General features: G+C 38.5%; 1 protein-coding gene across 5 annotated transcripts in view; it reads left to right on the top strand.

The window, feature by feature from the left end:
• The window catches only part of LRP2 (LDL receptor related protein 2), a 203,479-nt gene that overhangs the window by 24,064 nt on the left and 151,712 nt on the right, over positions 1-27,703 (top strand). For all 5 annotated transcript variants that reach the window (XM_087435357.1, XM_087435356.1, XM_087435355.1 and 2 more), the window contains exons 2-4: positions 13,808-13,915; positions 15,771-15,890; positions 22,322-22,438. In XM_087435357.1, the coding sequence (XP_087291483.1) occupies positions 13,808-13,915; positions 15,771-15,890; positions 22,322-22,438 (345 nt within the window). The remainder of the gene's footprint in view (positions 1-13,807; positions 13,916-15,770; positions 15,891-22,321; positions 22,439-27,703) is intronic.

Below are 27,703 nucleotides of genomic sequence, written 5' to 3'. Positions count from 1 at the left end.
TTTAGGGGTCAGTGTTGAGAGCCATGAGAACTCTGGCCATGTTGTGGGGATATGAGAGAGAGAGAAGGAAAGGATTTTTAGACCAGAGTGGGGGAAATGAAGCAGAGGTGGGACATTTAACTAGATAAGGCTGGAATTGCCTCATTCCTGGACTATCAGAAGAGCCTTTTAAGTTGCTTTTCCCTCTTGCTAACTTTACCCACCAAACTTAGTGAAGTGTTGAGTGCTCTTAGTAAACAGAGTGAACATAACCCTTCTCAGGGAAGAACGTTTTCACTTAGTTTCTGGTAGGAGATGAGATGGTGTATTGGCTTGCTTGAGGACAGCCAAATTGTTGTGGGCTTGTTCTCTTTACAGTAGTGACCTGACAGTTGTTATTCTGCCTCCTTAAGAGCACACAGATAAATGGTCTGTCAGAGGTTCAATACATCTTTGTTGGATTGAATTGAGTTTGGAACACCTGCTCTGTGAGGTGGAGAATACTTAGGAGGGTGGTAAGGTCTCTGTTTCATTACCAGGGGAGCCTAGGGCTGGGGTCATGGCAATGGGGTATTTTATTCCTCCTTATGGAGGGGTTGGATGTCTAGGTTTACATAAATCTATTCTCATTCATCCAGAAAGAAGGTAAAAACTTAAGATGATAAAGTTTTCCTTTGCATGTATTGCAAAGGCATTATCACAGATTATTTTGGTCAAAGAATATGTTTGCATTTGTAGCATTTTTCTATAAGAGAAAGTTTAGAGAATTAGGATAGTGAATATCTTAGCACTTTTAGGGGAGAATTTGAAATTTCCTTCTTTTGAACCTAGGACTTGGAGAATTATTGAACTTTCTAAATGGAAAGCTTTTTAGCTCAGGTTCAGTTGACTAAAATCCTGAATTTCTTTGTGTCCTCAATTCTATGCCATATGTTGAAGCATGAGCTGAGGTTAATATGAATGTTTTTATGGCTATAAAAAGGTAACCATGTCCAAGTTTAATGTGCAGTATAATGATTTAAGGTCCACTTGGGGAAAGCTGTTATATTTATCAATTTTTTTTGGTATTGCAATTATGCACTTATTCTACAAAAAAACTCCAGAGGATCACCTGAGATAGAGTGATGTAGATAGATAGAAGATGATAGAGTGATGTAAGATACACAAAAGAATAAAAATGCTCCTTGTAGGAAAATAGAATAATGCATAAAAAAGAAAATAGGAAACCAATGGCAGGCTTGGTTTTGGCTCTAGCTTGACCTGTGTTTCCTGGAATGAATCCTGATTTTCAGTCTTGCCCCTGACCCCAGGGCAGGCCAGTGGATATTTTGTTCATGGACAGGAGGCAAGGCAACTACCGTCTATCCTTGCTCTCAACACGGAGCCTCCTGCTGAGCAAGGTGGCTCAGGTTTTGGAGTTTTCTCTTAATTAGAAATTAGGGGAACAAACGGATCTTATTTGGTGAAGGTATTGAGCTCCGTGTATTTTATTTCCTAGACTATTAGAATGTTAGAGTTGGGTGAGAGGTGGGAGTACCCAGCAGGGAAGCAGCCTTCACAGAGGGACTGCTGTACGTCAGGCACTGTGCTAGTGGTTTACAGGGACCTCTTTAATCCTCACCAGAACCTGATTTTGCAGGAGAGAAATTTTGCAGGTAAGGAAACTGCATATCAAGAGTTTAAATCCAAGTTCACCAAGCTAAGTCAGTTAAGCAAAAAATATTTATTGAGTGAAGATTCAATGGTACAGACGACGGTTCCTGTCCTCTGGGAACTTAGAGTTTAAAATGATGTGGGGATAGTCAGTGCTATTGCAACGGTTGAAACCCATGTGTCTCTTGGCTCTTAGTCTAGTATTTTCTCTTTTTGTATCTTATTTTAGCCCTTATTGAAAAATCTGAATTTCTTACTGAATTTAATCAAAAATTTACTTAATTACTGCAATGCCTAAAGACCCGTATTCTGATTATCAGCTCATTCATTCATTGTCTCATTTGGAACTGTCATCATAGATACCCAATTTCCAGAATTAAGACAGCCACTAAAAACTCTATTTTTGACCAAATCCCTAATATCAGTTTATTTTCTTGTGATTGCCTTTTTAAAGAGTAAAATACAGACACAATTCCAGTAAGCAATGGTTTTAATTATTTGTCTGTTATTTAGTAGATATTTTATTGTATGTACTTTTTAGTATAGTCTATTACTGAAGCCATTACTTTTTTCCAGCATTAAAATTCTAAATTTCTATTTTAATGCATAGTTAAAATTTATATTTATAATAGTGACAATAGGTTTTTACTCTTATTACTTATAATATTTAAAGTACAGATTAGGCAAAATCTTAGGAAATACACTCTACCTTTTTTCTTCTTGCTTCTGACAATCATTGCAGATACACTTGTAATTTTATTTGAGCTGCTCTTAATATTGGGACATTGTAAATTCACCATCTATAGTCAGAGACACAAACACCATTTCATTACACATGGGTATCAGTTGGTGACAATATAATGTTGTTGATTCTGTATCAACAAGCTAATGAGTTGTTTCAAGTCATCATAATCACATTATAACATGAGGTGATGACATTTATAGAGCCTGGAAGTGATTTGGAGACCTATAAATGCTGTTGGAGCCCAGAAATAACAATCCAGGGCCAAATGACTCCTTGTGTAACAGATAACCTGCTGGTGAGGCATGTTCTGAAGTTCTTTTTGCTTAATCTGTTAGAATCAATATAGGAGAGGAGACACAGGAAATTTAGTGTCATTCTACCATGAAAGTCTTTGCAGATATAATAGATCCTATTTTATGGATTCTCAAGTTAACAAAAGCAGCTTTACCTTTGACTCCATATAGGGAACCTAAAATCGTGATTATGTTATGTTACCAAATTGCTTGCAATAAAAATTACAAATTTTGATTTGTAGAATTAGAAGTTCTCTTGTAGCCTTTTTTTGGGGGGTGGGGAGTGGGCAGGGTACAGAGTACTCTCTCCACTCTAGAGTAGTAGGATATAAATATAATGTTTTGTATAACATGGGCGGGCCCAACCTTTATTGATTTGGCAGAGAATGACCTGAACATATGAATAGGCTCCCAAGGATTTAGGGTTGACTTCTTGAGTCTTTCTGGCTGCTCATGCAGGTCAGCATGAAAGATGATTGTTGAATTTTTTTTTTTTTTTTTGTGGTGAGGATGATTAACCCTGAGCTCACATCTGTTGCCAATCCTCCTCTTTTTGCTGAGGAAGATTGGCCCTGGGCTAACATCCATGTCCATCTTCCTCTACTTTATATGTGGGATGCCTGCCACAGCATGGCTTGATAAGTGGTGCATAGGTCCACACCTGGGATCCGAACCTGGGAACCCCAGGCTGCCAAAGCGGAGCGTGTGAACTTAACCATTATGCCACTGGGCTGGCCCCGATGATTGTTAAATTTTTAATTAGATCGGAAAAAACCGTGACTCTAAACAGTGAGATCCATTATAAAGGTCCACAAATCATCAAGATTTCAAGATGTTATCATCTTTTGGAAATCATCTTGGCTTCACCCATATTTTCTTTCTTTCTTCCTTTTTTTTTTTTTTTAAAGATTTTATTTATTTATTCTTTTCCCCCCAAAGCCCCAGTAGATAGTTGTATGTCATAGCTGCACATCCTTCTAGTTGCTATATGTGGGACGCGGCCTCAGCATGGCCGGAGAAGCGGTGCATCAGTGCGCCCCCGGGATCCGAACCCGGGCCGCCAGCAGCGGAGCGCGAGCACTTAACCGCTAAGCCACGGGGCTGGCCCCACCCATATTTTCTAATGCACCTATATTGTTCAGTTATTGAGGGTCATCTGGGTTTCAGGAGATACTGTGCTAGGCACTGGGATTACAGAGGTAATTTATTCCTGCCCATAAGAGCTCACAGTTTAGAATAATGCTCTGTGCATGGTAGAACCGTAATAAATTCCTATCACCTTACTATCACTCTTCTTTGGTCGCTTGATCTCGTCTGCTTCTTCTGTTCTTTATTTTTCATATATCAGGTCATGATGGGAGAATTTTGAGCTTCTGCTTATAAAATCCTTTCTGAGCTATAACTTATCACTAGAAGGGAAAAAATACAAACACTGTGTAAAACATCAGCTAAACCAGTTTTTAAAAAAGGTAATAACATACATTTTTATTAAATATGTTGACTTCAGTTTACCAGATGATTAATTATCAGTACTTATTACCCAAAAAGGGCTTTAAACTCATTGGTGGAAACCTTTTCACATTCTTGCTGCACAATATTTCTTACGAGTTTAAGAAAATTCTTTGTTGGCAGAAACCATACATGCCCATAGGTAAATCATCAAGGTTGAGTCATGCATGTGTGCACCTCAAGTAGTCTCCTAAAAAAATCAACTATTCATAAAGGTCAGTGTTTGTGTAAATAACAATGTAATGAGCCCACCATTAGCATCAACACTGCTGATCAGAGTTATCATCAGACTTGCTTATTTTTTTTTTTTAAATAATTTTATTTATTTATTTATTTTTTCCCCCAAAGCCCCAGTAGATAGTTGTATGTCATAGCTGCACATCCTTCTAGTTGCTGCATGTGGGACGCGGCCTCGGCATGGCCGGAGAAGCGGTGCGTCGGTGCGCACCCGGGATCTGAACCCGGGCCACCAGCAGTGGAGTGTGTGCACCTAACCGCTAAGGCACGGGGCCGGCCCTAGACTTGCCTATTGACGTGGAAGCATTGGTAAATTATATATATAATATATAATTAGATAGTTTATATATAATATAAATATATTATATATAATATTATGTAATGTATATAAAATATATATAAGATATACCTGATCCCTACTTTCTGAAAATGTACACATTTAGAATGAGAGGTTATTTAGTTCCTAGCATGAAATTTGTGAACTGTATACCAGCTTAGCAATTATATACATAGCTAAATAATAATGAGTTACTATTTTGTACCAAATTGAGATTAGGGTACAAGATACTAGGTCTTATTAATTTGGTATCTGGACACTGGTTGTTAACCTTGACATCTCCTTTCCTCCCTCTGTCTGCCTTTGTCTCTTTCTTCCTCTTTATCTCTGCCTCTTCTTTCCCTTTTCATATCTTTAGAACTTGTTGGTGATAGTCAAGAACTAAATAACATGGAGTAAGGGAGAAGGAATACAGCAAGGCATTTGTATGGTTCAGTCAAGAAGTAGTTACAAATGATTTAGCCTTTGACTATAGATAATCACCAAATCCACCAGTTGGGAGTCAATTTTTTCTCCTTCTATTGCTATTGTCATAATTTCTAGTATCAAGCCATTGTTCATGTGGTAACCTGGTGATCTAATCTTATTAAGATGACCAAAATAATAGTGATGCTTGCAGCTTAAACGCATCTCTATCAATTTGGTTGAAGGTTCAACACTTGGACCTAATTAATCAGAAAAACCCTGGTTTGATGCTGTCTATAAGCACTGCATATGGGTTGAGAGCAGGTCTATCACACCATTTATAAGGCTTAAGCAGGAAAGCTGCCTGCCTGGACATGTGTGTAGTCGCTTATTTCTCACAAGTGTCTGTTTTCTGTTTTACTGTTTGATTCCACATGACTATTTTCCAATAATTTATATTGCTAATCAATAAGCCATAAAGGAATACTTGGGGCAGTTGGGGTTGGAAATCAGCTCTTAAATGGGGGCAATTCATAGTTTTGGCACAAGGCGTGTTAAATCATTAAGTGCTGAAAGGCGTTTTACTTTTTTCTTATGTAGTTTGATTCATTGGGTCCCTATTTACTTTTGCAGGCAGACCGTCTTAAATTTTTTCTGTTTGGATAGTGTTCTTTTCAGCTTTCTATAAGTGTAGCTCTTTGGCCATTAAAGAGGTAGGTAACCAGTTAGTCCCTTGGGGGGAATGGGGTTGAAGGTCGTGAGCTTAGTTTTCTCCCACGTGGAGCGGGGACGTCCATCTGCAGGAACCTCAGTAACTTAGCTGATAGAGAAAGCACTGCAGGAATTACTCGGGGAAGTACAGAAAAGACTAACACAAATAATACAGTTTCAGTCTTTTGGTACTGGCTGGCAGGAAGTTTTCATTGCTGAGTGCTCTTGGTAAAACCTTGGAGATTCGTTTGAGTGTTTTAGGTACTTATGCGATTGTCAATTTACGTTTTTATTTTTTGTGAGTGTGTGGCAGGGATGGGGAGAGGACCTTTGAAGAAATTATTTTTTGTTCTGATAATTATACAGATGGGAAAAGGTTGCACCATAAAGCAGGTGTGTTTATGACTTTGTTTTTCGTAGCAACGATCCTTTACATTAATGAAGAACTGCTTGAGGATTTCAGATTTTCGGCTTGTTTTTTTCTGTGTGACTCCCCCCACCCTTGAATGGGTAAGCCTGTGGACGCACTGTGGAGCATTCCAGGGCGAAGCAGGCCTCCCTGGAACTTAGATTCTTTATCACACTCCCAGGGGAGTTCATTTCAAGTTGCTGGTACTAGCAGCTGCAGCATGATATTGCCCAATCCCGGGCCCTCTTATTGATGAGTGGGAGGGAGTGGGATTGCTGTTTGAGAAATTTTATTATCTTTAGAAGGGAAGAATTTATTATAGGGGTTTTCTTAGATGATCTCTTTCATGTGGGTTAAGACTTTTTGAGCTCTGAATGTCCAAGCCGCTTAGAGATTCTAAGTTGCTCTCAACTGGGGGTGGTACCGCCACTCTCAAGGGGTGTTTGGACATGTATGAGGGTGTTTTTGTCGTCACAGTGACCGGGGGATGGGCACTACTGGCATTCCACATATGGGGGCCAGGAACACTATACATTCTGCTTTGCCCAGGGCAGTTGAATAATTGTCCCACCCTAAATGCCAATCGTGTCCTCTTGAGAACCCCCGAGAAGTGTGGTTTTATTTATAATGCTCTGCAGTGCTGATTGGCACTCTGGTTGTAGGGGTAGGAGGTGTTCAATGAAAAATGTGGGATGTAAGAGATTGGGGGGAAGGGGAGAGAGGCAGGTAAATAGTGCTTAAATGAAAATGGAGGAGAATAGCTCAGTTAGAAAGGGTGGAAAGTTTTAATTTCCCACTTCTCAGAATTGAGAGGCTACTCTGATAGTGCATCACATGATTCTGCCGGCTTTAGATACTGAAAAGGCGCTTTAAAAAATGATTAAGCAAATATTTAAGCAATCTTTGAGATCAGCTGACTATCTTGAGGGCTAACTGAATTCTGTAGGCTGAGTGCTCAGACACATTCAGCTTGAGGAGGACAATGGGGAAAAGACACTGGGATACCTTTTGGTGGCACCTGTGGAACCCGTTGGCCATTTGCCAAGCAAGTGGAGCTGCTTTGCATCAGGTCTGGGGTAACTGGAGGGGCTACAAAGTGGGACCCATCTCTGCTAGCAGCCTCTTGGTGAGCCACCCTCCAGCCTGTTCACTGAGCTCATGCCTGGGGCAGTGTTCTGCAGAATGAAGTGGAGCCCCAAGCCCTTCTCATGGCCAAAGCTGTATCCTAGTCCAGGCCTGCGTCTACCCAGAGTGACATTTAGTTTTACCACAGTTACTGGTACTAGTGGTCTCTAAGCTTTCTCACTCTCAACCCATTTGATCATGTCACACTTTTGCTTGGCATTCAATGCTCTTTATTCTCCATCTCCACAGCTTTGTTGTCCACGGTTCTAGTAGAGGTTCCCTGTGCTTGGGCCATGGAGGCCTGATCATTAGGCCCTCACCCATGCTGGGCTTCCCTCAAGTTCCTTGGGCCCTGCACAAAGCCTGGTGCCTCCTCTTCACCTACCCAAATCCTGCTTATTCACAAAGGCCCAGTATGGTCTTGTTCTCCTTCGCGAAGGCTTCCCTGATCACTCCAGCCTGTGGTGTTAATTTTTTTCTCCCTGAGACTAGTTGGTTCTTATTGTCTCTGCTGCTTATTTGGAACCAAATCATCTACTGTCATATGGCACAGCTTTGGAATCAGACTGCCCAGGTGTGAATCCCTGATCCACTACCTACTAGCTGTGAGATTTGGTCAAGCCTCAGTTTCCCCATCTACGCAATGGGGCTGTTAATACCATCTCACAGGGTTGTTGTGAGGACAAGTGAGATTAATCTATGGAAAACACTTAAAATATTGCTGGCACATAGTAAATTCTGGATAAATGAAAGCTGTCGTTTGTTTTGTGGGAAGTGGGATGAAAAAGAGCACAGACTCTGGAATTACACAGGTCCTGGGTCTGAATCAGACTTCTGCCTCTGTGGCCCTGGGGAAGTTGATCAATGTCCCTGAGGTTCAATGTCACCTTCTATTAAATAAGTATAAATCTCACTTCATACATTTCTGAGAGGATCCAATGGATGTGTATAAGGCTTTATATATTGTCTGATACATACTAGGTGCTCAATAAATAGCAGCTATTGTTGTTGCTTGACTATTTAATCTATAATGTATAAATAACTTTTCCCCCCACTAAATTGGTAAGCTCTATAAAAAAAGGACCATATCTTATCTTTCATTGTTTCTTCCACAAACCTTAGAACAATGTTTTGCACATAGTAGATATGAATTTTTTGTGGCTTTAGTGAATCTGACATATTCTTTTGGTCTTTTTTACTTTTTAATTGCACTGAATTATGTGTATACATGATCACTCATCAACGGGCTTTGTGGGTTTTGCCTCAAAGTCTTTGGCTTCTTGAAAAGCCCTCAGTGTTGTTTTGCTCTATCAAAACATCAGGGCTCTGAAACAATAATGACATTAGGCAGGGCAGTGTCTTCCACACAATTTGTTACCCTTGGCTGTCATGGCTGCAGTGTAAAGTTTTGGAAATAAGAAAGTGACTCTAAATCTTCAGAAGGGGACTGGCCTTGCTGGCGTGGATAAGGTATGAGAATTGTGGTGAACCATCACCCAACTTATAAACATCAGAAGTATGTCTAGCAATACCAAGGGAATAAAAATAAAGTACAGAAAAAGTGAAGTAAAAATTATGGATGTATTAAGGAATTACCTCACATTTATTTGTTTCTTTGAGTTCAGTGAAGGTAGGACTGTTAAAATGTCACGTAGTTTTGCATGTTTTTAACAAGAGCGCGTGTACCTCCTCAGGTAGACCAAGTGTCTGGAAGGACCAGCACGTCTTAAGAGGATCTTGCAGGAAAATAGGATTTGCCATAGAAATTACCTTACTCTGTTGACTTTGGACAATGTTCCATTGACTAAGACTTGCCTTTCTCTTCGAACAAGAGAATTCATGAGCGGGAAAAGAAACTCTTATAAGGAGAGGGTAAAAGAATAAAACTGTTATTAATATGACTCAATATTTTTCTCTTTCTTTTTTTAAACTTCTGGATATTCCTCTTATCTCAAATTATTCCAAATTTTATTTTTCTTTTTATGGGTTTAAGATAGTAAACTCCAGTTTAAAGTCTCATTGTTTGTCTTGATGGTTTTATATATCTCTGATATATAATGATCCCAACAAACTGAATTTTACAAAGAGGAATCTTCATTACCTGTATCCCACGTGTGCCCAGCGCTGTGCTAGAGGCTGTAAAGGACACAGAAGTGGTGTTCTCAATCCAGTGCTGTTCCCTGCCCTGGAAAAACAAACAAACGACTTCTTCCTTTCTCTAGACGTTATCTGGTCCTCTAATATCTTATCTTAACACATTCTTAGTCCAACACTTAGACCAGGAAGCTTGGGATATGGCTATTTATGAAGAAAGGATTACTCTTGTTTTTCTCCAGTTTGGGGCTCTCTAAGATTGGAAAACAAATTTATCCCTTTGTCTAATATAAATTTTATTGAAGAGATCGAAACTTTTTTTGATTTCTTTGTGTTGCTTTTGATTGCTGTCAATTTTCCTCCACCCAAGAGTCTTTATGTGCACTGTTTGTTGCCAAGTAGACCACTCTTCTTCTCTAATCGAATTCTATGAGCTTATGGTGTGGTATGGATTCCACACCAGCCCAATTAATGAATTCACTTAATGTTGATAGCAACTTTGTAAAAAAATAAAATTTTTACATTCATTCTTGAGTTTGGTGGAATAAATTTTTTTTTTTTTTTTTTTTTGGTGAAAGGGAATAGAGGGTAATAGTCAATATAGCAGAGATACTGGAACTAGAACTGTCAGGTTCAAATCCTTGCTTTGTACATATTTTCTATTTGACCTTGGGCAAGTTACTTAACTGCTCTGTACCTCAGTTTCTTTATTTGTAAAATGTTCATAATAATGGCATCTATCTTATAGGGTTGTTACAAGGATTAAGTAACTTAAAATTGCCGAGGTGCTTAGAATGGTGCATGCCATTTAAGCACCACACAAGTGTTTTTTGTCACCTTTGTACCATCTATTTTGATTCTTGGGAAAGGCAGGGGCTAGTGCTGGGGAGGTCAGGTGTCCATTTGGTTGTAATGGTTCCTTGTAAATGGCTGCCTGGTTCTTAACAAAAGATTTTTATTTCAGTGTGGATTATGATGTTTTCCTCCTTGGTTTTTATTAGAGGGAAAATATTTTAAAGTTATGAAATTTATTGCTTACAGAATTACCTCTTGGTTAAAACTGGATTGGTTGAATATGGATGTTTAGAGACCAGTTATTGAAAATAGTGTTAATTTTTGCTCTATTTTGATTTTTTTTCTTCCTTAAACTCTGTAGTTGGCTCCAGTGTATGAAATCCCTATCTCCCTTTTTTTAACTTTAAATTATTAAACAATAAAGTGTAGATAATATCTAGTAACCTTTGGAGGGGTTGTGAGTAAAAGCTACTTATTTAAAACAAAACACAGAAAATAAAGTGCATATAGACCAATTGAAATCAGGGGCACATGCAATTGTTATCAGACCTGATCTAGACATTTTCACTAGCAGTTTGTTTTTAAACAGCACATATTCCCTTTATAATAGAATGAATGACAGGCTTCTGGAACCAGTGGAGCATTTTGGTTGATTGCTAGGAGGCCACCCAGCAACGATAGAGTACCAGTTTGTTTTTTCTGGAGAGATATTTCCAAACAATAGTCGTTTGGGAGTTATAACAGGCTTGGAAGTTCATATTGAAAAGGTGAATTTGACAAATGTATTATCATGGATCTGTTGATAAATTGAGTAAATTGGGTTTGATGTATTACTTTAGATAACTGAGTATTTGGGAGATCAAATGTGAAAAAACACTAATCAGAAAGAGTTACTTAAGTGCAAAATTTCCCCATCAGTTTCATTTTTTTACATGTGTGATTTTAAATAATTGACTTTGAAGTTCTTTAAAAAGTGATTTTTGGGTGTCTATTTTGTGTTCTTTTCATGATGTGTTTAACTTTGTATTTTAGCAAAACTAAAAAACAACCTCAAAATCTGACTTGTCATAAAGTTGCTTAAGAAATAGCACTAATTATATATATATTAAAAACAGGCAATATATTGTTCAAAAATTTTCTTCTGTATACTCAGTTTCTAAGTTTATGCTTTTCTTTTTCCCATAGCAATATGAAACTCTTTGTAAGTAGATTGATATTTAGATTGTTATAATTTTTCAACCAGAAATTATTAGATACTAAGGGAGACAAATATACTGAACTTGTAAATGTATTATGTTGGATTACTAACAATAGACCTAATTGATAAAAGTGATTTAATATATGTTGTGTTAATAGCTAAACCTCCAAAGCCCCTAATCTCCCATGGAAATATTGCTTTGTAGAACAAAATCCAATGAGAAGTTCTGGGATTCCAGAGTGAATTTGTACATTCCTTAGGGGCATTTTTGCAAGGGAGGTTGTTGTGTTTTAAAGGTAGTTGATAAGAGACCTGCACCACCAACCCCAGACCTGCACCACCAACCACCATCATGCATTAGTCTATAGAAGGTATTTGGGTGTACGTATTCCTGTACCACTCGGTACCACCATTTAGCCAAGCGAAGTTTCTGACCATTTGCAGCATACATTATAAATCAGGATGTCACTACCAGACAATCAGATTTGAACATTCCATGAACAAAGTAGCCTATATCCCCTAGGAATAGATCACTTAACTATGTTTATGTCATGCTGTTGATATGCCTGCCTTTACACAAGTCAGGATAGCACATTGTTTATTTATTTTGGGAGTAGGTAATTGATCTGTATATTTACCTAATTTGTGGTTAATTAGCCCAAAATTGAAATAGGTAATTTAACATGATTACTTAAATACATGAGGAAAATTCAATAATTATTCCAACTCCCCCCAGATTACTCCTCTACCACCTTGGGTTTGTGAAAGAATAATTTTGAGTCTTCTCCAAGTTGGGCTGGTGTTGGCTGCTCTCTTTAAAAAAATTTCCTACTTGGCACATTATGCATGGAGAGGTCACTGGTCAGATATTTGGGGAAACTCAAAGGATTTCCCACTGCCAAATTTGTCCCCCGGGGAGACCTAGGAAAATTGCAGGATATATTGGTTGAATGAAATGAACTTGTTTGTTATATTCTCTTTCTGGTATCACTAGGGGATATCACTGCCAGTTGGGAATGTGGCAAGTTTGTGCACGCTGGTTAGCTGTAGAGATTTTTTTTGTTTTGACTTTTTTTTTTAATTTGTTTGCAGAGATGAGCTTACAGACCTGGTATTTTACAAATTAAAAAACAGAAAGCCAAAATATTGGTCCAAATCTTAGAATGAGGGACCATGAATCGCTATATATGACTTAGTAATAAAAAGGCACTTTGAAAAAATACAGGGTGGGGAACTGAAACTGAAAAAAGCACAGTTAAGCATATAAAAAGTTACTCATGCTGTTATCAATCAGAGATAATCACTGTTAGCATTCTGGGCTTTTTCTATGCTTTTTTTCTCCATATGTGACTCCACTATAGGTAAAATTTTGCATCCTTGTCTTTGTTACATTATATTATAAATATTTCTCCAAATCACTTAGAAGTTCCTCATAATCTTTTTAATGACTTCCTAATATATCAATATATTGATATAAGAAAATTTAATCCTGTTTCTATTATTGGACATCCAGGAGGTTTGTAATTTCCTTTATTATAAATAATGTGATGAAAATCTCCACTTGTAAATCTTTGTCTAATTCTCTGGCTAGTTTCTTAGAGAAAAAATATCTAGAAGTAAAAGTACTAAGTTAAAGAGTAAGCACTTTTAAAAAGCAAGATTTGTTAGTGCCATGGAGTCGATTGTGACTCCTAGTGACTCTGTGTACAGCAGAGTGGAACCCTGCCCAGTCTTTTTGTGCCATCCTCTCATCTTCCAGCGCTATATCAGACAGTGCTCTGCTGCTATTTGTGGGGTTTTCATGGCCAATTTGTTTTTGTAAGTGGGTGGCCAGGTCCTTCCTTCTAGTGTGTGAGGTCTGCTGAAACCTGTCCACCATGGGTGACCCTGCTGGTATTTGAAATACCGGTGGCATAGCTTTCAGCATCACAGCAACACGCAGCCGCCTCCGTATGACAACCAACTGGTGGTGTGGTTCCCTGACCAGGAAACGAACCCAGGCTGTAGTGGAGAGAGTGCTGAATCTGAAGGGAAAAAAAAAAAAAAATGCAATATATGTGCTGTCAAATTGCTTTCCAGATTGGTTACATCAAGGTACACTCTAGTTAGCTGTGTATGAAAATGACCTTCCTGCAGACCCCAAAACAAAGAATATAATCATTATAAAAACATTTTCCTAATTTTATAAATAATTTACATTCCTTTGATTACTAACTAGTTGAATAATTTTTTATTTTTATCAAAAATTTGTATTTCTCTGGTGAAATATCTGTATGGTAAATTGCTAAAATGGTTTTCTTTGCTTGTGGGATTACAGAATGTGACAGTGACCATTTTCGCTGTGAAAATGGACATTGTATCCCTGCATCCTGGAGGTGTGATGGGACTAGAGACTGTTTGGATGACACAGATGAAATTGGCTGTGGTAAGTGAGGAGGGGCCAAGCTAAGGTCTGTTTTGAGTAATATAAGTGCTTCATGGTGATTTCAACTGTAACAAAGAGAAAGAGTTGTGCTGTTAGTGATTGATTCAGGACTGGGCTCAAGTCTTTTGAGATCTCTGTGGTTGAATAGGCAACTGATGGCATTAATAATTGTTTCAGCCCCTTTTGAGGAAGTGGTTCAATTCACATCTTACCTTATCTCATGACCTTGATATGGATACAAATTTGTGAGCAGTTTTCTGAAGCTGATAAGTGACTTTTTCAGATTATTCATTCTGGAAATTTTGTGCACCAACAAGAGCAAACAAAAGCATAATGTTATCTGAACTTCTGTAATTTTTAACTCAAGGAGGAGTCTGTTTTTATATAAAAGATGTAGTATAACTTGCATGAATTATCATAAAGAGATCACAGAAGTGGCTAGTATGGTTTTATGTTTTAAAAAAATTATAGTTAAAAACATGATAATATTGTAAACCTCAAATTTAACTAATTATAAAATCACTTCCACATATATTTCTTCATTTAATTCTCTGAACAATATTCTGAGGTAGGTTTCAGATTAGGAAACTGAGAAGTGTGGAGAGTTAAGTCATTTATTAAAGGCCTCCCAGTTGGTGCACAAATCCCAGCCCTTACATCTATGGCTTTCCCAGCTTGCCATAGGTGATCAATCACACTACCCCATTTCATTCATTCTGATAGGTGAACAGACAAGGGTTATCATCCAAAAACCAAGAAAACAGATGAAAAATTTAATTTTGTTTTGAATTGTTGGCCATCCTATGGCACAACAGAACAGACTTGGGTGTATTGTTTGGATAACGATGTATTTGAAAATAAGAGAATGGTGGGAAATAGATCCTATACAGTTCTTCTCAAACTTCCATGCACAAATGGATCACCTGGGGAGCTTGTTAAAGTGCAGATTTTGATTTCATATGTTTGAGGTAGGACCTGAGATTCTGCATGTCTACAAGCTCCCAGGTGACGCTGATGCTACTAGTCTGTAAACCACACTTTGAGTAAGGGAGTAGTTCTATTTGTAGAGACATGATCATGTACTATCTATTTGCCTCCGCTGGGCTTACCAAGTTCGTTTTAGGTTAAATACTAGGAGCAGAAAGGCAAGAACAGTATATTCTGGGATGAAGGAATAAATGAACAGTTATACCAACAACTCTTCAGAGATTGTTATTACATTTCAATGTCCCATAACAATGATGATAACAACAATACTGATGACGATAGTGACAGCAACTAACATTACATGGCACTTTCACATACTTTATTTAACTTATTTTTTATAGCAAACCATGAGATAAGTATAGTCCCCATTTTATGATACATATACTGAGGCTCAGAGAACTTGCCAAAGATCCTAAAGCAAGTAAATTGTGGAAATAATAATTATTTGATTCTGGGTCTTCATTTCCAGATCTCATGGGTTTTCTAGTTAATCATGATGCTTTACTGTTAGTTATTACAAAACATTTTGAATAATTTAATAGAAACCCATAGTTAATTTTTATTTAAATTAAAAATCTAACTTAATTTTTTTTCCATCTTAACTTTGTATGTCTGTGTGTTTGGACTGTTTGTTTTATTCTCTGTATTTTTGTATTGCTTTGGATTATCAGTTTGTTGTGATGCATAGCTGAGATTATTTGACAGTGAATGCTGATTAGAGTCTACAGGTTCTAGTGTAGGTTTGTTTACTATTTGCCATCAAATATATTGAGCAGGAGCTGACATACATTGTTTTGAAATAAGCATTGCTTGTTGGTATCCTAGGGTGGATGTTTGACATAATGAGTCCTTTTCTGGTTTGTTTTAGCTCCCTCTTCCTGCCAGTCAGGCCAATTCCAGTGTCAGAGTGAAGGCGTATGCATCCCTCACTCCTGGGTGTGTGACAATGAGCACGACTGTGAGGATGGCTCAGACGAACAGCGTTGCCGTAAGTGTTTGCAGATGAATTGTCTTTTGGCTCTTTGGACACTTAAAATCTAACCTGTTACAGTTACAAAACACAATGGGATGATTCTTTATAAATGCCGAGTTGGGTCTTAAATGGCAAGGGAACCTATGCCAGCACTCTCACTCAGGGGTTGGTTGATATTGAAAGTGTGACTGTGCTGAAGAATGATAAATATACCCCAGCGATTAGGAAATGGGCTAGATTCTCAGTATTTAATTCAGATTACTTTACACTCAAGAAAGAAATGAAACATTTATTGGTGTTTACCAGGTGGGGTCCTCATTTGTGTGGTTGGCAGTTGGATGAGTCCTTTTGCTCCTGCAGTACACTCTGCGTTCAAACCTCCCACCCCTTCTGCCCCAGTATTAAACTCTCTTCTTTTCGACTGAGTGGAAGTGGAGCTAGTAGGTAGGTCTGTTGGAGGCATTGTTGATGTTTGCTTCAGTGACTGCTGATACAGCCACTATAGGATGAGCTGCAACAAGAAAGAAAATGGTAACAACGAGGAGGATCTTGGCAACTGCTGCATTCTTGTACAATGAGGGAGTTGAGGGAAGGATCTGGAAGAAACACTTAAATTCTAATTTCTTTGCGATCAAACTGGAAAAAAGTGTTCAAATGGGCTTGAAAATAATTTTGATTGAGAGGGTAGTCTTGGGGAAATATAAGATGGCAGCATGTAAGAAATATGTCTGTCGTGTATGATTTCTTTGCTTTTTCTTTTAAGGATATTTGTATAATTTAAAATCATTCTTGTATCAGTCGGGATGTTTTTGGCTGCAAAGAATGAAAAACACAACTCAAAAAAGTTAAGCAAAAAGGGAATTTATTGTCTCACACAGTAGGAAGCCTAAATGTAAGGTTGTTCTAGGGTTAATTAATTCCTGGCTCGATAACATCAAATTTTCTCCCATTTTTCTGCTCTGCCATCTTTAGCCTATTGGCTTTTCATGATTGCATAAAAGCTGCAGAAGTCCTGAATTTTTACGTTCCCATAATTCAACTTTAAACATCTAGAAGAGAGAACATCAACATCCTTTCCCTGTGTTTTTTTATAAGAAAACCCTCACCTCCCAAAAAACCCAAAAACCTTTTAGAAAGGCTGGGTTGGACTGAGATGGAAGTTGGAGAGAAGATATCAGGCTGTAACGAGCCACCTTAGACTCTTGACCCTAGTTGTCCTCTGGAAGAGTCCAGCTCTGATCATTGCATGGCATTCACCTTTGAGCCTCCCCACATTCTGCTTCATAAATGCACATCCTGCAAATCACAGCCATGTATCGTCATTCTGTGTTGGTTTTAAGATGTCAGTCAAGATCCTGCTGGCATTTTCACATAGTCATTGTCCACAAAGATCAAAGAAGAAACAGATGTTTTTGATGGCTACTTCATGTGGGAACTTCTTTAGTCATTAGATGACTAGCAATGGAGATTCCATGGCCTTCAGTTGGTCCTGGATGCATTTTATAAAAGGTTGAAATTTAGCCCAGGACTTTTGAGTCCAGCATTGAGTGTGAACTTTTTTCAGTTGGACCCCTAGATGCCAAGAGTCTTGTGAGGCAGAGAATAGAAATTCTTAAAATACTCATGGGTTTGACTTTGGTTTAAACCTAAGATGAAGATTGTATAATTAAACAGCCTGTTAGGGCTTGTTTGTGTTGGTCATGGGGTCTGCTAGCAGCTAAGAGATGGTGATCTTTGGGACAAATGTTTAAGGGGAAACCAGCAAACTATGTAGAGCTGTGGAGGGTGGTGGTGGTGACAAATTGCAGCCCCGAGAAAGGCATGAACAGGAGCTAATCAAGGCCAATCAGGAGCATGGCATATCCAGATCAGTTCCAGTTATGTGTCAGGATTTGAGGTGGAGTGGCAAAAGGGGATGACCAGATCTGAAAACAGGAGATGGGGGCTGGTGGTTCAAAAGTACTGAAGGGAGGAAGGAAAAGTGCCAGGCATAGTAGTGTGCAGGAAGAAATCCTTGTTTCCAGGAAATCTGTCTGGGCTATGATGTTCTCCGGCTGGCCTCTCAAAGGTCCTAAGGGAAAGGAAGGGTGACCTGCTGATAGTGGATACTCAGTGGGAACAGGATGGGGCTAGATTGTGAATCTCTGGAGAGCAGTGACTATGCTTTAATCAGCTTGCCTCCCTAAGGCTTGGTATTCTGTCTAGCAGATAGTAGGTTCTTGGTAAATGAATGTTGAATGAATGAATGATGGGTTATTTACCTTTTGGATAGATATGCCATTTTGGTTCCATTTTCCCTTGCTCCTCACACAGAGTAGGAAGAGAGCTGAGCTGTAGATTGTGATACAATGTGTGGTGGATGACCCCTTGCTAATAATAATACTTTACAGAGGGTATGGGAACTACTAAGAGCAACTGCCTGGGGAAAGAGACTGGAGATAACTTTATAGCAGTAATTTATAAGCAATGTTACACACCATTTTAAAGATTTTATTTATTTATTTTTTCCCCCCAAAGCCCCAGTAGATAGTTGTATGTCATAGCTGCATATCCTTCCAGTTTCTGTATGTGGGACGCGGCCCCAGCATGGCCGGAGAAGCGGTGTGCGCCCGGGATCCGAACCCGGGCTGCCAGCAGCGGAGCGCGTGCACTTAACCGCCAAGCCACGGGGCCGGCCCATGTTACACACCATTTTAAATGAATATGGATTTAATGTAATTCTTGCATTTTTAATGATATAAAATTCTTTATTAGACATCCTTTAACTATAAACAGAGTATGCCACCACTATGCTCACTAAGGTCACAGAGAACGCCTGATTGTCAAATACAGAGGGCACTTTTCCTTCTCCATCATACTGGATGGACTTTTCTATTGCACTTGACTCTGGTCATCACTCCCTCCTTCTTGACACTACTATCTTGGGTGCCCTGACTCCTCACTCTCCTGGCTCTCTTCTTAACTTCTTTGATCCTTCCATTTTGTTTTCCTCTTCTGTCTACCCAGCCCTTGAGTATTGATGTTGCTCAGAGCCCTGCCCTTAGCAACTCTTCTCATTCTATACACTTTCCCAGGATAATTTCAACGATTCTCATGGTTTCAATAACCCTCTATGGGCTGATAATATGCAAATCTGTGCTTAGGACCCAGATTTCCTGCCCACATTTCGGTCTTGTATATTCAACTGCCTGTTGGACATCTCCAAGATACCTCTAACACAAGGTGTCCCAGGTGGAATTAATCATCTTCCCCCCGAACTAGGGAGAATATAGAACTTTTTCCTTCTGTATTTTCTGGTCTACATATGTTACCTTTATTATAGAAATAAAATTAACCCACTATAACGTACTAGAAGAAAATACAAAATCAGTCTCAAACTCTCAGAAATAGGCAGATTGAGGCCGTTTTCCGTGTTAATCTAGAATTTCATGAAACATGTTACATAGTGAAAGCATTTTATTAGATGCAAAAAAAAAAAGATGGCTGTAGGTGACATCAAAGATGTATTCAATTAGCATGAAAACAATACCACAATTGCCTAGGTTCTCAAGCTAGAAACTTGGAAGTTATTCTTGATTCTTTCCTTTCTTTCACTGCCCACATTTAATCACCAACTCTTTAAATGAACACCTGTAAAGTTCAGCTCTCTCCTATTGATGCCATCACTGCCAACATCTCTCATCTGAGTGACTGCCTCCCTAACTCTAGTTCTGTGCCTCCTCAGGTTCTCCCTGACACCGATGCTGGAAAGATCTAACTAAAACCCTCTGGTAGTTCTCTATCACCTCAAGGAGAAAGCTCCAACTCAACATGGTTTACAGTGGCTTCTAAGGTGTGGCCAGTGCTTATTTTTCCGTGTCTATCTCTTGCCATTCCTGCCTTGAAATGTCCATATGGGCCACAGCAGTGCTTGTAGTTCCCTTGGGCGTACCAAGGGAAATGGGTGTCCCAACCTTTCACCTCTGCATGCTGCCCAAATGCTTGTTGCTAGACAGTCCTTTCCTTTTGACGTAGCTAATGGCTGCTGTTCCTTTAAGACCCAGGTGAGATGTTACCTCCTTAAGGAAGCTGTCCACATTCCCATCCCAGAGTGAATTAGGCACCCCTCCCTGAAGCTTCCATAATTCCTTGTGTGCCTATAATTCACTTGCATTATTGTTTTCTAATTATTTCTTAAAGTCTCCCTCAGAAAACTATGAGCTCCTTGAAGGTAGGGATTGTGCCTTATTCATTTTTATATTCCCATTATTGGTGTATTTGTGGCACATAATAGGCCCTCAATAGGTGTTTATGTAATGAATGAATAAGTGAATTCCAGCATTAGATTGGTTGATAGAACTATATAATTTTAATTTGTCATTTCTCTATGTTTGAATGAGTTTTTAATTGCTTCCTCATAAATGCTTTGAAATTTTAAGTACAAAATACAGAATTGATTTGGGCTTGAGTTTAAGAAGAAAGCCAAGATAATTAAAATAACATGGGCACTTGATTTGGTTTCTTTTCATACTTTTTTAGCACTACTCATGACTTGCCTTCTCAGGAATAAAAGAAAGCTCTTTAATTTTATGTGGAAATTGGCAATATATACTTAATAAATTATATGGGAATTTAATGAAGAAATATTAATCTTTTTAACCTTATTCAGATACAATTATGTCTCTGCTATGGGCAGAATTCAGACATTTAAGTGACTTTTAGAAAAGTTGATCTATTCTAAGTTTATTAATAGAAGTAGAATTTAACATACAGATATAAGGTACTGGGAGAATATATGAAATCATACTGTCAAAGTGTCAGGAATAGGCTGACTGGAAAAATTTTATTTGCTATTCAATAATTACATGACACCTTCATAATGAAACCATTTTATTAGTTAAACAGAAAGACGGAACAAGATGACAAGAAAGATATAATCAATTAAGCATGGAAAAGGGTAGTAATTATGGTTAATTTTTTACATCTTATTTATCATATGGTAATCTTTATATGAATTTTCAAGTGCCAGCTCTAATGCTGTGATTGTCCACTTGTCTTTTAGAAAAGTTTTTCTTGTTAAGTTCAGATGGCACATCTCTTAACAGATATGTAATGTCATCAGAAAACCAAATTTTTCTGAACCTAGGTAGCGAGGGTTAGGAAACTGTAAAAATTCAGGGGAAACCTTTTTTCTTCCATTTGATGATTATATTATTTTTTAGTGGATCACATTTTTCCCAAATGCTTCTCCTTTTAGGTGAACAATTAAAAAAACCCCGTGGTAATTCCTGTTTCAGACTTAAAGAATAGCATTCATGTGATGCTTGTGACATCAGTTCATCAGATTTTATCTGTTTTATCCAGAGGCAAATTTGCTAAACTACTGATGCCTTGCTTTCACCTACCCTAATCAACATATGATAAAATCAAGCTAGCTTAAGTTTCTTTCTTCCTGTTTATAAAATTGACAAGTGTTCAACGTAGAAAGTTTATATAACAGAGAAAACAGTAATAAAAAAATAAAATCACCCATATTCCTACCATTCAGAAATAACCCCTGTTAACCCTTTGGCATATGTCCTTCTTGTTTTTTTCTTTTTTGTAGGGAAGATCAACCCTGAACTAACATCCATGCCAATCCTCCTCCTTTTTTTTCCTTTTTTCTCTCCAAAGCCCCAGTAGATAGTTGTATGTCAGAGTTGCACATCCTTCTAGTTGTTGTGTGTGGGACACCGCCTCAGCATGGCTGGACATGTGGTGCGTCAGTGTGCACCTGGGATCCGAACCCGGGCCGCCAGCAGCGGAGCGTGCCCACTTAACCGCTAAGCTACGGGGTCGGCCCTGTCCTTCTTGTTTAATTTTATTTGTTTATTTTTTCCCCCAAAGTCCCAGTTGATAGTTGTATATCACAGCTCCACATCCTTCTAGTTGCTGTATGTGGGACGCAGCCTCAGCATGGCCGGAGAAGCGGTGCGAAGGTGCGTGCCTGGGATCCGAACCAGGGCCCGCCAGCAGCGGAGCGCGTGCACCTAACCGCTAAACCATGGGGCCGGCCCTGTCCTTCTTGTTTAAACAAGGATTTCAGTGAGGAGGACCGTACTAATCCTTGCTTAACACCTGTATCTGCAAAATTCTTATTTCATTCATTCTCTTTAACATATAGGTTTTCAATCTATGTTGTATTCTCAACACATGTTGATAATATAATTGCATACACTAATATACTTGAGTGTTGATTTTGTTCTGTGAGCGTTTTGATAGTATCCTGATAATTAATACCTTTACTTTTGCATTGTAGTCTACCTTGGGGTAGGTGGGTACTCTACCTCAGGACCCTATGAACTTTATATTCAATATAGGCTTTACTTGCCTTTGCTTTCGAATTTCTTCATTCATATTTGGTAAATGTCAGTGGATTAGTCTGTGTGTGGCAGTAATTATAAAGTAATATTTTTTCCCCCTCACAGCTGGGAGAACATGCTCAAGCCATCAGATTACATGCTCCAATGGTGAATGTATCCCAAATGAATACAGGTGCGACCACACGAGAGACTGCTCAGATGGAACTGACGAGAAAGACTGCCGTGAGTCCCGTTCAGTCTTTGCACTGTATTTGGTTTCACCTTTGTCCCTTTGGCATTTTAATCAATTTGTTAGATTTGTTGATGGACAGAAATGCCTACAATATGCCTCTTGTTATTGAAATCTCTTGGCAGATTCTTTTGAGGATTAGAGGTGATGTTCTGATAGGAGTCTATTTTTAGCAAGACATTCTAAATGTGTCCTGCCTTAGCACATCAAGTTTCTGTATTTTTTGAAGTAAGAAACTTTTGACATTAACATAGAATCCTGAAAGGTCATTGAATACCTCAAGTGCAAAATCCAGTTTGGTCAATGTTAACTTTTATTACATTATTATGGTAAGTTTGTAGGTCAAATGTCTCATTAGTTTTTCTGCTCGTATGGACTGAATATTTTCCAGATTACTTTTGGAAAACTGTTACATTTTGAAAATGGCTTTCTCTGTAATGGCAGCATACTACATCAGTTTGTAACTGAACGCCACAAGATAAGGCAGAGAGATCACTGTGTTCTATGCATAATGTTTAAATATTACCGCAACCAAAAAAAGAGAGTGCAATTATGGTCTGTGATGTACTTCTTATAAATAAGTAAAGAGTAATCTGCCTCTCTTGAGGTTTATATAGAATTGTTAGAATACAAGAATATAGGAATTATTCTATTGTGTCAGTCCTAATGTCCATCTAACTCTATCTTAAGTCTCAGATATAGCAAAAAAATCCAGTTTCTTTCTTTTTTTTTTTTTTGTGAGGAAGATCAGACCTGAACTAACATCCATGCCAATCCTCCTCTTTTTGCTGAGGAAGACTGGCCCTGAGCTAACATCCATGCCCATCTTCCTCCATTTTATGTGGGAGGGCGGCACAGCATGGCCTGACAAGTGGTGTGTCGGTGTGTGCCCAGGATTCGAACCTGGGCCGCCAGCAGCAGAGCACATGCACTTAATGGCCACGCCACGGGGCGGGACCCTTTAGTTTCTCTTAAAAGTCCTTATAAGTCTATCATTTTAATTTATCCAGAACTTCCTTGAGTTTTTATACATTGTTTTCCTGGCATTCCTTTTGCTATATTGCATTTCATGAGTGTAGTATGAGCTGAGTGAAGTTGCTTCCTTTCCTTTGCTCTTTTATGTTTCAAACTTCAAGGAGTTATTTTAATATTCCAGTATTCCGATAATCAGTGGATAGATTTTGTATACCTCAGAAATTTTGATCGTAAACTTCCTCGTTATTATGTCTCCAACTAAAGATTTAAGTGTTAGTCTATTCTCATGGGACACCTCCTCTACTATTAGATCATTTTGATTTAATTTTAGTTCTCTGGACTGTTCCTAAATTCTTGCCTTTGGTCCAAATGGTGTATTTTATGCTTCTTGATGAAAGAACCATCTTCTGTGTGTTTTGCTACACTTCCAAATATAGTGCCATGCCTAGGGTGGGAGCTAGCATAAACTGGTCTGAGCAAATTGTTCCTCTTCACTGTACTGTTCAAACTGTACTCTTAATGGAAGAAATACTTGTATATGTGAAAAGGAAAGACCTGGGCCCAAACATGTCCAGATTCATGCTACGTCCGCACTGTGATCACATGGTACATTTTAAAAAACAACACTTCCCCGCTAATGCTTTCCTCCCTCGTGTGTTATTTTTCTTTGAGAGGAGTCTGTGCCATTTGTCTTTGTATCTCCATTTCCCGGCAGAGTTCCTGGTACAGTTCTCTGTGGTATAATTTTTAACTTAAATGTTCTCTTTTGAAAGAGATTATGTTGCCCCTAATTTGGGTCTCTTTTCACTTTGGAAATTTTATAGAGACTTTAGAGTTAGTAGTGGCTTTTTTTTTTGCATGTGTGTGAGAAAGATTGTCCCTGAGCTAACGTCTGTTGCCAATCTTCCTCTTTTTGCTTGAGGAAGATTGTCCCTGAGCTAACATCTGTGCCAGTCTTCCTCTATTTTGTATGTGGGACGCTGCCATAGCCTGGCTGGATGAGCGGTGTGTAGGTCTGTGTTCAGGATCCAAATCTGTGAACCCTGGGCCGCCGAAGCAGAACATGAGAACTTAACCACTGCGTCACTGGGCCGGCCCCAGTGGTGGCTTTTTTAGAGATGGTAGTGTGTGTCTGGAAGTCACAAAATAGCAAGTCCATAAGTCAGGGACTCTTCTTTCAGTACTTAGTAAAGCAAACAATAGGTCCTTCACTGTGGCAAGTGGAGAAAATATTTTTGATTAATAATAGTGATAAATCATGCATTATATTTTGCAATATTTCATAAAATTCAAAGCCTTATATAAATTTCAGTCGTTATTCTCATTAGGTTCCTCAGTGAGGAAAATAGAGCAGGTATTATTATACTTTCTAATGAATACAGAAACTAAAACTGCAAAGGGTAGAGTGGTTTGTTCAAGGTTGTGTAATGTGTGGCAGAGCCAGCGCTCAACCCATCTTCTGGTTCCAAGTCTGGTGATTGCTCTTCATGAAGGACTTTATTTATAGAAGGATAAAGTCCTACCTTGTGCAAGTTTAAGAGAGAACCAGAGGCCTGTGCTACCAGCTGTCTGTGTCTTTATTCCTTATTTACAAGTGGATAAAAACGAGTGCTTTATTGCAAATGCAATGGGACTGAAGGAAATGCTACTTTTGGGAAAATAAAAGGCAGCCAAAACAGACTGTCTGGATTTATTCCATGTGAACACCCTGCAGCCAAGTCTAAAGTCACCAGTACAACTGCCTCACGACTTTGCCAATGGATCTTCCAGAAAAAAGCTGGCAGAGTACGAGCTTGCAAGCAGCTGTTATAGAAAGGAATGAAGGCAAGGAAGTGAGCTTTATAAAATATCTGGGCAGGAATTTTTAATCAAGTTTTTTTTTTCTTTTTTTAAGTGATTGGTGAAACAAGGATTTGTTAAGGAAAGAGAACCAGATTTATAGCTCATTGTTTCTGGAATTATACAAATCATCAATCCTTCAGGGTTCATGGCCCTAAAGTGAATCTCACACATATAAGGGGGTTTTACAATGAGGTATTTCCTCTTTCTCACTATCTTGTTTATTTATCAATATGTGTTATTTATGGAGGAGTGTGAAAAAAAATCTAATAAATCACAGGAAATTAAGAAAAGAATCTTCATACTTCCTTGTTAGTACTTAGATCTCCTGGCCACAGCCAGATTCATACAAGAAGGAGGTGAATGGCCTGGATGAAAGTCTTTAGAAAGTGCCAGTGTGTGTATGTGTGTGTGGGAGGTGGTGCAGGGGGACAGGATTGCCCTCGTTTTGTTTTCTCTGTTTGTTTGGTGCTCTTGTGGGAAGTGGGAAAGGGAACTGCCATTCACGGTGCACCAATTGCTAGCTCACGCAACTTTCATGTCAGTATTACAAAGCAGGTATGGTGACCCTCTCCACTTTCCAGAGATTATCAAGATTGTCAAGAAGCAAGGGTGGAGGAGCCAGGATGCTAACCTGGGTCTAAACCCTATGCCCATGCCCTCAGAATACTTTTCTCTGGTAATGGAAGTTTATACAAAGTATTTTTGGCTGAAGGTTACTTAGCTATTTTATTTTTTTTAAAAATTGTTGTTTAAAGCTTATTATTATGGAAGGTTTTAACCATAATCAAAAGCAGAGTGAATTTTATAATGAAGCCCTTTGTATTCATCATTCAGTTATATCAATTATCAACTCATAGCTAACTTTGTCTTTTTATTCTTTTCCCCATTATTTTGAAGCAGATCCCATACATCATATAATTTTGTCTTTAAATAATTCAGTATTTATCTCTAAAATATAGAGACTAAAACATAACATAGCACAGCAATATCATGGTCACACCCAAAAATCAATAACTGTTCTTTAAAATAATCAGACATCCAGTCAGTTTTTAAAATTCCACAATTGGCTTGTTATTGTTTTTTACAGTGTCATTTAAATCAAAATCCAAATAAAATCTATACTTTGGAATTGGTTGCTGGCTTTCAATGTGCAGATTTGCCTTCCATTTCTTTTTTTTCATCCCTTGCAATTTATTTGTGGAAAAAACCAAGTCACTTGTCTAGAGTTTTCTACAGTGTGGGTTTTGCTCATTGCATCCCCTCATGTCCTTTAACATGTTCTTCTGTCCCTTGTATTTCCTGGAAATTGGTAGCTAGATCTAGAGCAAGGTTTTTCAACTTTGGCACTAATGACATTTGGAGCCAGATAATTCTTTATTGTGGAGAGCTGTCTTGTGCTTTGTAGAATGTCTAACAGTATCCCTGGTGTCTATCCATTAGAAGCCAGCAACACCTCTCAGTTGTGACAACTGAAAATGTCTCCATACGATGTTAAATGTACTCCGGGAGCAAAATCCCCCTCCCCTGCTCCAGCTGAGAATAGCACTAGTCTACTGGCTTGACCAGATACAAGGATTTGTGTGTGTGTGTGTGTGTGTGTGCGTGTGTGTGTTGGGGGCGAGAGGGGCAACAGCACTTTGTGTATAAAGATATATATATATTTCCATTAGGAGGCACACAATGTCTCTCTCTCTCTTTATGATGTTAGCAGCCATTGATGATCATTGCTGAGATCCATTTAGTCATAGAGGTACTTAGCTATTTCAAATGTCACTTCAGATAGACAGCAACTGTTTATTAGTTGTTTTATGTGAGAATGTTCCCACACGATGAAGGATTAAGTGAGGCTTGGCCGGAAGTCCTTTTCATGAGACATGACACATTATTCCATTGTTTATGCAGTCTCGATGCATAGGAATCATTATTTATGGGCAAACAGAATCAGCCTATGAATATGACTTTTACTTTTCTATTTCTCAGAAATAAGGTTGTCTATAGGAACGGGTCTTAATACATTTAGCATGTAGTCACCACTTAAATATAGTAATGGATGTTAGAAAAGCTCCAAAGCAGGACTTAATTCTTTTTCCTGAATATTCGAAAGGATCAGGAAGTTTGACTCTGTGCTTCATAGTCCTGCCTGTCAGATCAGATCCCTAGGTTATAGTCTCTACCCTTTCAAGCTTCTAAGATCAAGACATTGAGCTCCAAGACAGAGCACCTTGTGTCCATTCCAGACATTCCTTTTACAGAACAAAGAATAATGTGTAAGAGTCCTCTCAGGGAGGCAGGGAGGGGGAGGGAAGAGAATGGCTGAGATGGTGAGGAAGGCAAGAGTACTCAAGTCTTAATAAAAAGATTCTCTTTGAAATAAATTTGGTGCAGTACGAAAGTTTCTTATTGCGTTTGGTCTTTTGTATGCTGTGTTCCTATACGCATAA

Source organism: Ceratotherium simum, chromosome 9 (assembly GCF_057802395.1).
Source record: "Ceratotherium simum simum isolate JZ-2026a chromosome 9, ASM5780239v1, whole genome shotgun sequence".
NCBI classification, from domain to species: domain Eukaryota; kingdom Metazoa; phylum Chordata; class Mammalia; order Perissodactyla; family Rhinocerotidae; genus Ceratotherium; species Ceratotherium simum.
The sequence above is the reverse complement of the archived record's forward strand: the minus strand, read 5'-3'. Positions and strand labels throughout refer to the sequence as shown.